The sequence below is a fragment of the Sinohyriopsis cumingii genome, chromosome 1, assembly GCF_028554795.1.
Source record: "Sinohyriopsis cumingii isolate HCF-2022 chromosome 1, ASM2855479v2, whole genome shotgun sequence".
NCBI classification, from domain to species: Eukaryota; Metazoa; Mollusca; class Bivalvia; order Unionida; family Unionidae; genus Sinohyriopsis; species Sinohyriopsis cumingii.
In genome coordinates, this window is record NC_142961.1 from 35791366 (window position 1) to 35806243 (window position 14878).

Genomic DNA, 14878 nt, shown 5'->3' on the forward strand with positions numbered 1-14878 from the left:
CTAAGTTTTACGCACTACTTGAACTCATACATTTACGTTGTAGGTGTAAGCCGTCGTTCTCAGTTTTCTGGAAGTTCGTTTTTGCGTTTCTCAGATGTGATACTATTTTTTATGGACCGAACGAAATTTCTTTTGGCGTGAATCAGGACTCGTGGTTTTGTGGCATAATTGGAGAGCATTGATGAAAGCTCAGTTATGTCGTCTTCGAAATTGCTGACACGGATCTGAACTAACACTTCAGGTTTTGTGTGAGGCGATACGGTACATCATTGCCTTTTACTTCCTCAATGAAATCGTTTCATCTTATTGCAAAATTACATTTGACTAGGTTTCATACGCAGCAGGTCCCTGTATATAAGGAGAGTGTCTTAGCGTCAGAGTATTCATTCCGCTCTCAAACGATCACGAAGATGGAAGAGTCAGCACAGATCGACCTGCTGGTCAAATATTTGCTAAAAGTCATACGAAAGCATAATTCACAGGCGAAAGAGGCAACAAAACTTACTCTTTTGGTCGTTGATTTGATGAGAGTCATACGAAAGTGTGTGCTAATGAAGTTTGCTATATCTGCAAAGGTAAATGGGTATTTGTCTCCAAAATACCTGCTTCGTCTAAGAAAGAGAGACAAAAGTCAAGATACCTAATATCGTTGTCAGGGGAAAGGACACTGGAATTCAGAGTGCCCTACGAGAAAAGAGAAGAAACAAAAAAAAAAAAAACAAGACGAAACAGAGAAGAGGGATTCAGAAGAAGAAGAAGAAGAAATTGAAGATGATGAATAACTTGTGCCAGTAAAGACATGGAAATGGAAAAATTGACAATGTGAGCCGATGCGTTGGCCCTGATGTGAAATTTCATACTACCTTCTAAAAGAGAATAGACCAGAAAGAAAACGTAAGTGTCTCTTGGTCTTGACATTGTATAGTAAGGATGGCGTGATTTGTCTTTACTCATACTTTATGAAATTGTGCTCTTTCACCTCTCTCTATCCCTCTGGATCATGTTTTAGTTAGAATTGAAATGGAAGGATGTTTTCCTTCACGCACGCTCTTTAGGCAAGCAAGTCCGTAAACAATAATCAGTCTATTCATCCATCATTTTTGTGTCTTGATGTTTCCTAAAGCACACACTGATGCCATAAAATAACGGGTTAAATGGGTTTTGTAGTGTTGGGAGTGGGGGTGGGGTGGGGTGTAGGTGTTTGGCAGAGATGGTCATTGCAGGTGAGGGCTTAGGTGCCTTCAAAAAACTTTTTCTTCTTCACTCTGTGTTGATGGAATATAATGGGTTATTTTCTTCACTCTCTGTTGATAGTATATATCAAGGGTTATTTCTTCACTCCGTGTGGATAGTGTATAATGGTTTTCTTCTTCTTCCCTCTGTGGTGTGTGTGTGTGTGTGTGTGTGTGTGTGTGTGTGTGTGTGTGTTAGCGTACGTTGTGTAGATCGTATATTTGGTTGTTTTTTTTCTTCCTCCCGAGTGTGGATAGTATATTTGGGGTTTGTATGCGTTAGCGACCTTGTGTGGATAGTATATTTGGGGTTTGTATGCGTTCGCGTACGTTTGTGTGGATAGTTTATTTGGGGTTTGTATTATCTCCCCTCTGTGTTGATAGTATATTTGGGGTTTGTTTTTTCCTCTTCCCTCTGTGTGTGTGTGTGTGTGTGTGTGTGTGTTCGCGTACGTTGTGTAGATCGTATATTTGGTTGGTTTTTTTACTTCCTCCCGAGTGTGGATAGTATATTTGGGGTTTGTTTTTTCCTCTTCCCTCTGTGTGTGTGTGTGTGTGTGCGTGTGTGTGTGTGCGTGTGTGTGTGTGTGTGAGTGTGTCTGCGCGCGTATGTTGTGTGTGTGTGTATTGGTCTCTGTTTGTCCCTATAAAACTCACTTTATCCCTATCTGATACACTCTACCTACCTACCTACCTACAGTAGCGCGTATTCAGGTCAGCCACTTGCAACACAGTTGCCATTTATCCCCTAGTGTTCAGTACAGTGATGTCACTGACGCTGGAAATTTTGAGACTATAAATATCGACTTGGGGATTTCCACATTTTGTAGCTATACATATATACTAGAATTTATAAACAGGAACGTCACTCAAGCTGAGGCTATAAAAAGATAGTGGGATTTTCCAAAGGAAAAACCCACAAGTTGGAGCTATAAATAGATAGTGGGATTTCATAGGAATTTCAGCTGATTATAAATACATAGGTATTTATCCACGATCGTCACAGAAGTTGATATTGTAAGTAGTTACTAATTTTATCCATTTTATAGTGTGTGTGTGTGTGTGTGTGTGTGTGTTCGCGTACGTTGTGTAGATCGTATATTTGGTTGTTTTTTTTTCTTCCTCCCGAGTGTGGATAGTATATTTGGGGTTTGTTTTTTCCTCTTCCCTCTGTGTGTGTGTGTGTGTGTGTGTGTGAGTGTGTCTGCGCGCGTATGTTGTGTGTGTGTGTGTGTGTGTGTGTGTGTGTGTTGGTCTCTGTTTGTCCCTATAAAACTCACTTTATCCCTATCAGATACACGCTACCTACCTACCTACAGTAGCGCGTATTCAGGTCAGACACTTGCAACACTGTTGCCATTTATCCCCTAGTGTTCAGTACAGTGACGTCACTGTCGCTGGAAATTTTGAGACTATAAATATCGACTTGGGGATTTCCACATTTTGTAGCTATACATATATACTAGAATTCATAAACAGGAACGTCACTCAAGCTGAGGCTATAAAAAGATAGTGGGATTTTCCAAAGGAAAAACCCACAAGTTGAAGCTATAAATAGATAGTGGGATTTCATAGGAATTTCAGCTGATTAAAGATACATAGGTATTTATCCACGATCGTCACAGAAGTTGATATTGTAAGTAGTTACTAATTTTATCCATTTTAGTCTAAACCATTGTAACTTAATTTTCGGGGATATGTTTATTGTCCTTTAAATTCTTGGACAATTTCGTCATTTTAACGTTACTTTTAGTCACATCCATTTTGTCGTTGAGCATTTCCTTGATTATAGCTATTTATAGCATCATTACAATTATGCAAATTTTGAACACCCCAGCAAGATTTCAGGTCTTGGTAATGCTTTATATATAAATCCCACGCTTGTACTAGTGTATGTATGTTTCTGTCTCTGTTGTGTTTGACCCTCTACCATCATTGTCCCTAGATAGTCCCACCATGTTCAATTCCCCTTGACGCTATACAGATCCACCATGTTCAATTTCCATATGTTAAATTCCCTTGAGGCTATATCCCCCAGGGGTTTCCGTAATGTTAAATTTCCCATTGTCCCTAGACAGTCCCACGATCTATTCCCCATGTTAAATTCCCATTGTCCCTAGACAGACCCACACTATAGTCCCCTGTTCCATTCCCCTTGTCCCTAGACAAGCCCAAACTCTATTCCCCATGTTAAATTCCCCTTGAGGCTAAAGTGACCCAAGACTATTTCCCATGTTAAATTCCCCTTGAGGCTAAAACGACCCACGATTTTTCTCCATGTTAAATTTCCATTGAGGCTAAAACGACCCAGATGTCTCTGTAATGCTAATTCCCATTGAGGCTAAAGTGACCCTATTCACTACTAACGTGCAAGATGATTACTCTGTTATTTATATTCTCCAGTAGTGCTGAACAAATGTATCCTTGGCCACTCTATATTTGATTTGATTGATTTATTTATTGTTTTGTCGTTTTCAAAAAACGAGACACCAAATCAGACAAGAGAAAAATGGTTTTAAAAAAGCCTAGGCCACCATTGCCGTAATAAACTTTAAAAAGTATTTGGCAAGCGAAATGCTATACACTTATATCGGTTAGTAAAGTCCCTGCGACACACTAGAAACATGCTTATTCAAACATCAATAATCTAAGCGATAAACACTAAACACTAACGTATATTTTATAATAAATCAAAGAGCGTCCGCACCAACTTTTTATTTAAAAACATCCTCCAAATGTTTCACAACATCACATGACACCTTATTAATTTTGTCTCTTTCTAAATAATAAGTCACTATACCAAATACTGGGGCGAGGAATATGTGTGTGTGTGTGTGTGTGTGTGTGTGATTAGGATTTTTAACGTAGCTTTTAACAGTGTTTCAGTCATATCGCTACGATGTCTGCAGTGTGGCAGTTTATAGTGATGTTTAGCACTGGGGCATCATGCCGCAGACATGTATCATGTCCCACCCAGTCACATTATCCTGACACCGGGCCGATCAGTCCTAACACTAACCTCTTAATGCTGAGCGCCAAGCGAGGTAGCTGTTAGTACCATATTTTGTAAGTCTTTGGTATGACTCGGCCCGGGTTCAAACCCACGACCGCCCGCTTCCGATGCGGACGCTCTAACCACTAGGCCACCGGAGCGGTATGGGCGATAAATACTAGGCCATCTAATTTTTTGGTCAGCAAAATGCTACTACACATCTGTTGAACAGAAATTGTAATTTCCAGATCATTTAGTATATTTTAACAAATCTTTTTTTATTTTGTTTTATTTCTAAAACTAGACCCGTCAGTAGGTAATATATTTTTCTGAAATCCGAATGCGCTATTAGAGACTCAGAATGCATTATTCAAATTAAAAAATTTGTCTGTATTAACTGCATGTTACTTGGTTTTTCTGATGAATGTGTCTCGAGAACAACAAAAGATATTCACATGTCGTAGCAATTTCATCCAGATCGGGTAAGTCAATACAGCAAACAGAAACAAAATAAAAATGTGTAAAGCCATAAGTAATGAAATTATGAAAATACAGTCTTGCCTAATCTTCGAGCTAACCAGAGCACAGCATCTCACTTTTATCCTTTTAATTTTGTAAGTTCATACAATAGTTTGGGGAAGGCAATTATATAAGGCAATATTAATAATTCTTAGGCCATACTTACAACCTGACCATAAAAGTGAGGCATTACTAATAAGTCGATATCCATGCTTTACCTTCACTATAGTCTGGCCATACTATTTGGGCATTACTAATCAGTCGATAGCCATGCTTTGCATTCAATATAGTGTGGCCATACTATTTGGGCATTACTAATCAGTCGATAGCCATGCTTTGCATTCGATATAGCCTTGTCATAATATTTAGGCATTACTAATCAGTCGATAGCCATGCTTTGCATTCGATATAGTCTGGTCATAATATTTAGGCATTACTAATCAGTCGATAGCCATGCTTTGCATTCGATATAGCCTGGTCATAATATTTAGGCATTACTAATCAGTCGATAGCCATGCTTTGCATTCACTATAGTGCGGCCATACTATTTGGGCATTACTAATCAGTCGATAGCCATGCTTTGCATTCAATATAGTCTTGTCATAGTATTTAGGCAGTGCTAATCAATATTTTGCGTTCACTATAGTCTGGCTGCAATAGCTAGGCTTGTAAGAATATAACATTTTTAGTACCACAAGATGAAATATATCCTAAAGTGACGTTGGGAAAAGAGAATTTCCTTTGTATTAGATATTAAACTTGTGAATCGAACCGATGAAGATTAAGCTTACTCTTTTTCATCCTAACACCACCACTCTTTCTAAGTTCACCTCAGTTGCAGTGGCATTTATTGACTGATCATAAAAATATATCAGAGATCAAAGAGAACTGCTGATTATGAGTGAACAAATGTGCTGCAATCAATAACGTTTTCACGTTTTGTAAACTCTTGTACCTTACCTGACCATAAAACAAGACCGATTGATATCACGCAAGTAAAATTTATATTGCTTCGTAAAGAAGCAAACAGCGACGTTTCAAATATGTTCGGCAAATACTATCGTCCATGGCTGTGAGGTAATAAAGTTTACTTTTATTGATCAAGCCCACAAAGTGCTTGTTTTCTTGCCACAAAATATCACTTCTATTGACACACACAATCAAGCGCCGCATGGCATGATGCGAAATCTCGTATGTTTGCATGTGAAAATATAAGGTTATATTTATCACATGTAAAAATATAGAATTTTTTATTAAAAAAATGAAAACATATTTCCTAATATTTGTTCCATATTTTACACTTAAAAATATAATAAAGACTTATGAGAGTAGAGTAATGAAGCATTGGTGTTTCGCGGCAAACTAACACATTAAAGACTATTTTATGCCTAGTAAATCAGAATACAGTTCATTGTTTGGAAAAACACAACGAAAACCTTCCTGGGCTGCGATCGAAATAGTTTTAGCCATTCGCCTCCGGTGGAGTATACCACATAATGTTACTATAGCTAGGACCGATATTTCGATTGCGACTTCGTCACTTTCCGTCACTATATTTTGCGAATGGAACAAAAGTATTTCAGAAGAGTGTTCTTAATGTCGGCGAATTACATCCGGCGTTTCTTTTCTCGAGATAACGGAAAAAAGTAGATGATGTTCTGATTGCCAGGCGTGGTCTAGGAAGGATTCATACCACAGCCGGCTGATTTTGAATCCGGCATGCTAAACCTGCGCCGTGGCTGAGCCTGGGCGCCAAGTACACTTATGATCATTGCCCTTACAATACTACTATTGTAAAAACTGCAACTACTACTTATGATGCAACTACTAGATGGATAGGGTAGGGAGAAAGATGATATTTCATTTCGATATGTCGATCCGGATGTATCTCATATTATGATACAAAATACTTGACATTGTAAGAAATCGCGAAACCTGGATGATGCATTTAGCAGCTTTGCTAGAAAACGTATCCAGACGGATTGATCTCTTAAAATGAGCCAAGTGTGAAGGCGGATAATCAATGGGTTAAGGGATAAGGGAAAAGACCCCCTGAGTTGCTACAGTAGGTCATTTCTGGGAGGTGATATCCTGGATTGGTCTACCATCAGGTTGATTAGATCGCTGAACCATGATCGCGGGGTCATATAGGTCAATGAGAATAAGCTAGGCATTAGAAGTCCTGACTTTCTGGAGGATTTGCGAAATCATTCTGAAACGTGGAAAGGTGTAAGCGAACATACGATTCTACCTTATACTGAAGGCTTCCTCTGGCCTTCCTATCTGGTATATGAAAGATACAAGTATAGAGCGTGTTGTTCAGTCTTGTCGCGAACAACTACACAAAAAAGTCTCCACACCGTCTGAACTTGGGCTCCGCTACAAATTGGTACAGAGATCACTGTGGCTTTCCTGGCGAGACTGTCTACTAACACATTTTCTTCACTGGAAGATATATATGACGGACACGGAGAAAAAATCTCCTCTGAAGTTACAAAGAGAAGTAGTTTCCATGCCTCCAAAGAGAACATGATGTGTACTTTCTTGCCCTCTTAAGGATGTTAATACTGACTTGTTATCGAAGAAGACAATGACAAAATGACTCCTTATTTGGATGACACACTCCTTTCGTGCTAAGACTACAGAACGCATTTCCATTATGTGAAAGGTTGCATCTTCCGGGGACCACAAGCGTTAAAAAAAACTAAACTATTTTTACCCCCTACCCGTGTCGATGTACAAACAGATGCGGGAACTGTGTACATACATTGGAACTCTGTTCAGAAATTGGCCCCGTGTAGCCCACCAACTCTAGTGGTTAGACAAGGCATTTTGATAATGAAACATTGGCTCGAAGCGCCGCAAAAAAGCCAGGATTTAGTCAATCATGTTCAGTGGCACACGACCTGGACTGTGACTGGTGAGGACGCTCATCCCTAAGCAAACTAAATCCTAAGCAGGGACGAACTACGATTAATCTAGGTTTAGCATAAGCCCTAGCTGAATCACTGTGGACCAGCATTGGGAGATCATGCAGGAGGGACTCTTGCCATAAGATCCAGGCCCCCAGCGTCCCGACTGGAAGGCGTGCCTAGGTCTCTATCGAAATCTCCAATTGCAGTGACCCAGCGCCCGGGGCGGGGAGTGAGGTTGAGGTGAGGGTGAGGTTTAAAAGACCTGGTAGGAGTATGATCTTTGTATCTGGCCGCCAACTCCAGAAGTCTCAGCGTAGATCTGCAACAAACCACTTCCTATGTTGCATGGCATATCCCTGGTCCATCGAAAACCTTAGGAAAATTCCCTTACCACTGCTGGAGGTGAAAGTGAACGGCGATCTGGGCGTGATGCCACCCGCAGGAGTCTTTCCAAACTCTAAAGGATTTTGTCGTCCTCTGAGCCTGAGCCATGAAGGGGGAAAATTCCCTTCCCTGAATGGATGTCCTCACATCCGATAAGGATTGAAAGATAACCTAGGTAACGTGTGGTTGTTTAGTCGGACGGGAATATACCCACTCCTTATCCATAAGAAAATGTATTCATTACACAAAGGCGAGGATGATGGTATCGATAATATCTCTGTCTCTATAGCAATGGAGGGTCTGAATTCACCCGTGACTGGTGCCCCGTGACCAGTCATAGACCAGAAACAGGTCAGGCGACTCTCATCTGATGGAGGAGCCCTCGTTTGTATTTACAGAGCGTGATCGATACCCTCCCTTTTCAAAGAGGCCCGATCCCTTTGTTGAATTCACCAGACCAAGAATCATAAAAGGATGCAGTTCCTACCCAACTGAGGATAGAGACTCAGTCTCAAACAAAGTATTTCCTTCCTTTAGAGGGAAAGTCAATCAAACTCTTTTCTGGTATTGGCTGAATCTCAAGGATGGACAGTGATCCTTGGGCTTTATTATTCTCTGAAACAGATATATCCCGTACACTCATGGTCCGCATGACTCAGAGAAGGGTCCTATACCATCCTGGGATCGATGAGTAATCTTTTTTAACGACGAGAAAGATCCCATACCCTCATAGTATCGTGAAGATGGGGAGGGAACAAAAGTCTTTTTCTTCCCCTTATAGGTACGCCGACTCTTGGCGATGTTCCAAACCTCATCAGACAAAAGACAGCAGACCGGATAACTATCTGAGCACCGACCAAGCACATGGGGTGAGTGTCCCATTGCGATTACTGTGCCACACACCTTCCCACACTCTGCAACATTTCGCACTAAAATGAAAAATATAACAAAAATATTCTATATAACACTTTGCTGAAAAAAGGAAATAAATTCCTAAAACGAAAAAGGGTAGCAAATACTTCCTGGTTAAGGGAATCATATAATTTATTTTGAGCACTGTTAGATTCGCGCGTTTCTCTCTTTTTAAAGTCCTCAAATATGGAAAAAGTCATTATTGCAAGGAATGAGGACATTATCACTTGATCAACACGGAAACGTATTAAATTGCCATACTACGTCTATGAAACATGCTTACAGGTATATTTTTGTACGAGCTAGCTTGCACACGTCTGACGCGTACAGTTCCTCCAAGAACACGCTGGATTGCGTTCCGCATGGGCGTATGACGTGGGAGTCAGACGGGGTCTGTGTTCCTTCTGTTCTAGATATTCTGGAACCTTCCTGCTAGTGGGAAGAATGATTTGACGAGGGTCATTTCTTCCCGGAAGACATAAGCAATAATGATATATAATGTATCTTTGCTACTAAAAAGTTAGGTTATATTGAAAAGTTCAGTGTACTTTAAATGACGTTTCAATACATTTTAGCTATTAAAGAACAGTGGTTGTAATCTATTTGGTAATGGCATTGCACTGGATCTGAATTGTGTGTTGCAGATAGCTAGCACAAAGATACATATATAAACAGGTCAAACAATAAAGTCCACTTATCCATAAGAATATTCGAGACAGAAAGACTATTAATGAATAGTCCTGGTGTGAAATTGGGTCTAAAACTGACATAACCTTCAAACATTACGAGACAAATGAATTTATAATAAATTAACTACAGTTTGTTTACTCGAAATTGGACCAAAGAAGTCGTATTTTTAAGTCAATTGGTGCTAAATGGTCCGTTTCCAGGACACCGTAACTTCAATAAATTCACGTTTCTGAACGTAAATGTGTTGAAGTTAATGATCCTATGTTTTATTGTGAAAGAATATTCAAGTGATGATGGAAATGAAGAAGTGTTTCCTATTTTGTGTTTACTATGCTCGCTATAGAAAAGGTGTTAAGTAGAATAGAATTAACATGCACCGGTATTCTACACTTGAACACACGATCATAAACACATAGGAATGTGAGAATCATTTATACTAACCTTTTACATTGGCTTTTATACGAAAGTGTGAAGAGGAGGAATGGGGTGCTATTATACGAATCAAAGCATTACTCTTTGATGAACACCACAGTCTTGGGAAATCATTACAGCTGTATGTCTGAAAGAAAATATATTAATGTAAAATAGTTTTGTTTTATCTAAATCTACATGTATATCTCTCATACCTTGCAATATATACCTGGTAAGGTAGAGACGTTTGTTGCTAAACGAGAACTTGATGCATCATGGTAAGGTATATTCTGGCAACTTTAACATGGCTATCTCCGTTAAATTAAAATATTAAAATTATCCTAAAAGAGTGCTCTTTAAATAGTAATACAATTTGACAATTATTTTTTTAAAGTGTTCAAATTTGTAAAACTTTTACCATTATCATCATGATCACTGGAATGATCTTACCTTATCTGCTGTAATAGTTTGTGTTCCTTCATAATATTGAACCTTCACACTACAGTTCACATGAAATGAGATTGCCTCAAAGCATATAACATCATCTATACGATCGCCTGGGTCATTCTCAGCCTTGATAGAAAGATCACATTTTCGAGCTTTGGCGCCGTTGTACTGGATAAACATCACGTCATCGTCTTCTAAAGTTTGGCTTCCCATAATGCAATTCATCCCACTTGTTATAGTCACTATGGTAGAAAGATTTACACAACATGAACACCGACGATGAACTGAGCGCGGAAAACAATGTTGATGGTATATATCAACGATGAAATGTGCACCTGAGTCAAACCTTGAACTCGTTTGCACAAGCTGAGAACTATCTCTGTATTGTCTGTAATTTTCCATTCCCTCGCATTTTTCATGCAAAATCTGTCCATACAATTTCTTCTGGCACTAAATTTTGGTTTGGGAATGCACATTGAATATACTCCTATTAACTGTTTCATCACTATGGTAACTACAGAATAATAAAAAAACATTTTACCCTATAATTATTGAAACACCTGACGAAATTATTAATATAAATGACACCAAATTTACAGACAATACAGTAATTTGCATACAAATTGGAATACACTTGTGTTATTTTTGTAGGGTTCAGTTTAAAGGTGTAACTGCTTACACGCTGATAATAATAATCAACTAGACTTTTAAAAAATTCCACAAAAGATAGATTACAGTTTTATCCCCATAGCCAGAAATGATAAAATCAAACCATTGCAGATTTCTGCCTTTGTAAGGTTTCATTACATTTTGAGATTTCCCTGTTAATTAGAATAATTTGACCATGAATGTAATGACCAGTCTTTATTATACTGTATAAACAATTGTCCCTTAAAAGCAAAGGCAAACTCAAACCAGACACTATCCGGACCAAAATGATGGCCCTTTATAGAGGTGTTTAGTATATTAAGGTTCAGTAAATATTATTACAACCTTATAGGGACCAAACCACTTGACCAGCTTTCAGCAGCGACTGGGGTAATTGACATGCAGGTTAAGAACAGTTTCATAGTAATACTTAATATTTATTCATGAGTTACGCTTGTTCTTTATCTTACTTAGCTAAGGGAATTTCTCTACCAATATGACATCCACTGTCTTTACTATGACCTCTGTCATTTTGACCTTATCAGGGTCGTTCTAACTATCGAAATAAAACTCACCAGTCACCATTAAGTCAGAGGCAAATTTACAATCCGCGTAACCAGCCAGAGAAAGACAGCAAAGACATACAGACATAAATAACTATCGGTAAATCATGTATTCGATCCGCAGGAAGCCACACAACATCAACAGCAACCGACTATACACTGCCATGCAAATAAATGTCACTCTGGTGAGGAACTGCGTAAAATAATAATTAGCGTCTTATTAGACGTCTGTTTCGAAATCTGCTCATGTGCTAACTTGGAGAATGCCATCATTGCTTGAAAAGAAAGCGATTATGCACGGACAAGAAAATCCCTGGCATATGTATCAAAATATGCATCAAAACAATTACATCACGAGTGACATTTCTGAAAATATGGCGAGTCATCTGCGAACAGAGATAAGATTTTGTGACAAGAAACCACGGTGGAGGTCAGATTGGTACCATTTTCGTTTAGGACCAGGTAGACATCATAAAATGACACCTGCTGAAACCCAATATTGACATGATTTTCCATTCTGGAGAAGATGCAGTAAACAAAAGAAATTCGCGATGGCTGCCACTGGCGCCACATTTGCTATCAGTTCAACGCCATCTTCACTTAGGACGAACTAGACATTTTTAGAAGCCTTTAAGTGGTGACACCATGTTGCTATCAATATCAGCTCAGGCGCACGAGCGATAGCAAGCAGTAAAATTTTCATTTCAATCCTACAAGACGGTGGAATGAATGTGTATGTAACATTTCATGGTAATCCTCCAGGTAGTTTAGGAGGATATAAGAAATATGACATAAAGGCAGGAAAGACAATAGATGGGGGACAACAGGCTACTATAACTCTGGTTTATTACCCGTAGCAGGGCTGGAAATTGATGTTAGAAAGCCACTAGTTACAATTCTGCCTTTGCTGGTTGAAAATTGATCTAGAAGTGTGTTATTGGGGATATTTTTTCAAGACTGGACTATTGTAACTCAATTCTGTCTGGTTCATCTCAATATCTACTCTAAAAACTTCAAAAAGTTCAAAACACATCTGCTCGGATCATACTTAGAGTACCACGATCTGAGCACACCTCCCCGCTGATCTGTACCCTACACTGGCTATCCATTCGATCCAGAATCAAACACAAAATTTGTTCTCTGTGCTACGTTTCACTGACGGACTCTAGTCCAACATACCTATCCGACCTCACCCATGTGTACACACCAGCAATATACTTACGCTCCTCTTCTGACAATCGTATATTCATTATTCCCACTATGAAAACAAAGTCATATGGACAGCGTTCTTTTGCATATTAGGGCCCAGCAACGTGGAATGAATTGCCCACTGAACGTAGACACAAAGCCAGTGATCACATTCAAGAGTGCTCTCAAAACTCACTTATTTCGACTGCAAGAACAAACTTAAAGACCTAATAATGTTTCCTACCTTAAATATTCTCAGCATGTTTTTTCTATGTTTTCTAATTTCATGGTGTTTGTGTTTGTAATCATATCATTATATATGTTTTTATCTTATAAGTGTTGTCTAATGTTGTAAAGCGCTTAGAGCTTCTAAAGATGATGCGCTATACAAAGTTCTCATTATTATTATTATTATTATTATTATTATTATTATATTTTAGAAACGTGTTCACAATTTTTAAAAATATTTTTCTATGAAATATGCTGTTGGATTTTGAAAACAGATCGATTTTTGCTAGTTGGAATTATTACAACTATATAAATGCTTTTAATACTGGAAAATGGTAATTTCAAGCCCTGTCGTGGGGCTAAAAATCTCAGGAATTTCATTATTATCAACACCTTTGTCATTGCTGATTGTATCGTACGTCAGTTGTGAAATGAAAATGAACGATGCAACATTAGATGAACGGATGTAATTGTTTGAAAGTTAGCTCAGTTAGCTCTGTTGGTCGTTAAGCCTTTACCTCTTGTGATTAAGAGTAACATTTGGGGGTAAATCTGAGTGCAAATGACCATGGTTCACAAAGATATTGCCTTCTTGTACATGTTTATATCCTTCATAAGGTCTAATCATTCACTTATTAATGACGTGTTTATGTTATGGTAACTTAGGAGGCATGCCCAAAATGTCCAACATCTTATCAACACTGAATATATAACAAGCTCTTTTATGCCCAAAGTATATATGGGTATACATCGAAATTAATTAAATGTAATTATTTGCACCAGAATCATTATCAACAGAGTAAATTACCATTAAATAACAGCATTTAAATATGAACAGATAAAAATGCCAACATATATTGCTTACACTAATTATTTTACTTACGTGTTTTGGTACCACACTGTACCAGTAGAACCGACCAGAATGAACAAGACAGAAATATAAGGAATGAAATGGGCCTTGCATCAGCCATGGGAAAGCAGTTTCATAAAATCAGTATAAAAAAGTATAGTGACTGCTGTTCGTTTTCTCTATATTGATGTCTTTAACTTTCCTTTCCTTCTTGAGTCCCACCTGAAAACTAAAAACAACTGGAGTAATATTAGCAGTAAATGTGTTATAGAAGAGAAATACACATCTCGTGCTTATGTAAAGAATGTAGAATAATCATTATTTATCTAAGACCCCACCCAGTAACTTATACCTGCAATATATTACGACTATCCCTTGTGAAAATGTTACTGCATGTTTACATATATAAAGAGATAAGCCTTCTACTATTAAGAATCACCTGTAGCGACCCTAAGTGAGTCAACACAACTGAGATTGGTCGCAACTTGTAACTTATAATGCAATCACATACTTTTATTTAGTAAAAGACAGTTAAAAGGCAGAAGACTTAAAATTTTAGTACGTTCCCTACTGTGAAACACAAGCAGATGAAACTTGTCTAATGTCGGAAAATGGAAGCTGTGAATACAATTCAGTTACTAGTAAACGTGCAATAGTTAGGCGATAATTCGAAAACGTTTATTTCCCAAGAAGGTTTATGCTAATCATGGAATTCCAAATTGTGATACTCTTTCTCGAAAAATCTCGAGTTTTAAAGCCAAACTTTATCAGACTGCATCTTTAAAGATTTTCATAGTGATCGAAGTGTAATTTATACTTAGTAAGATATAAATTCGTATTGTATACTTAAGAGTGAACAACAAAAACTTATTGTCGAAATAATTTTCATATTTTTAGTT

General features: G+C 38.2%; 1 protein-coding gene across 2 annotated transcripts in view; it reads right to left on the bottom strand.

Annotated features, from left to right (window-relative positions):
• The window catches only part of LOC149806698 (uncharacterized), a 66126-nt gene extending 51835 nt beyond the window's left edge, over positions 1–14291 (bottom strand). The window contains exons 1-3 of one of the 2 annotated variants that reach the window (XM_089956729.1): positions 14013–14291; positions 10506–10744; positions 10086–10203 (exon numbers count right to left, since the gene is read on the bottom strand). In XM_089956729.1, coding sequence (XP_089812855.1) covers positions 10086–10203; positions 10506–10744; positions 14013–14100 — 445 coding nt within the window. In that variant the 5' untranslated portion in view covers positions 14101–14291. The remainder of the gene's footprint in view (positions 1–10085; positions 10204–10505; positions 10745–14012) is intronic. The other variant, XM_089956720.1, reaches the window with a different exon arrangement.
• Between the last annotated feature and the right edge of the window lie 587 nt (positions 14292–14878).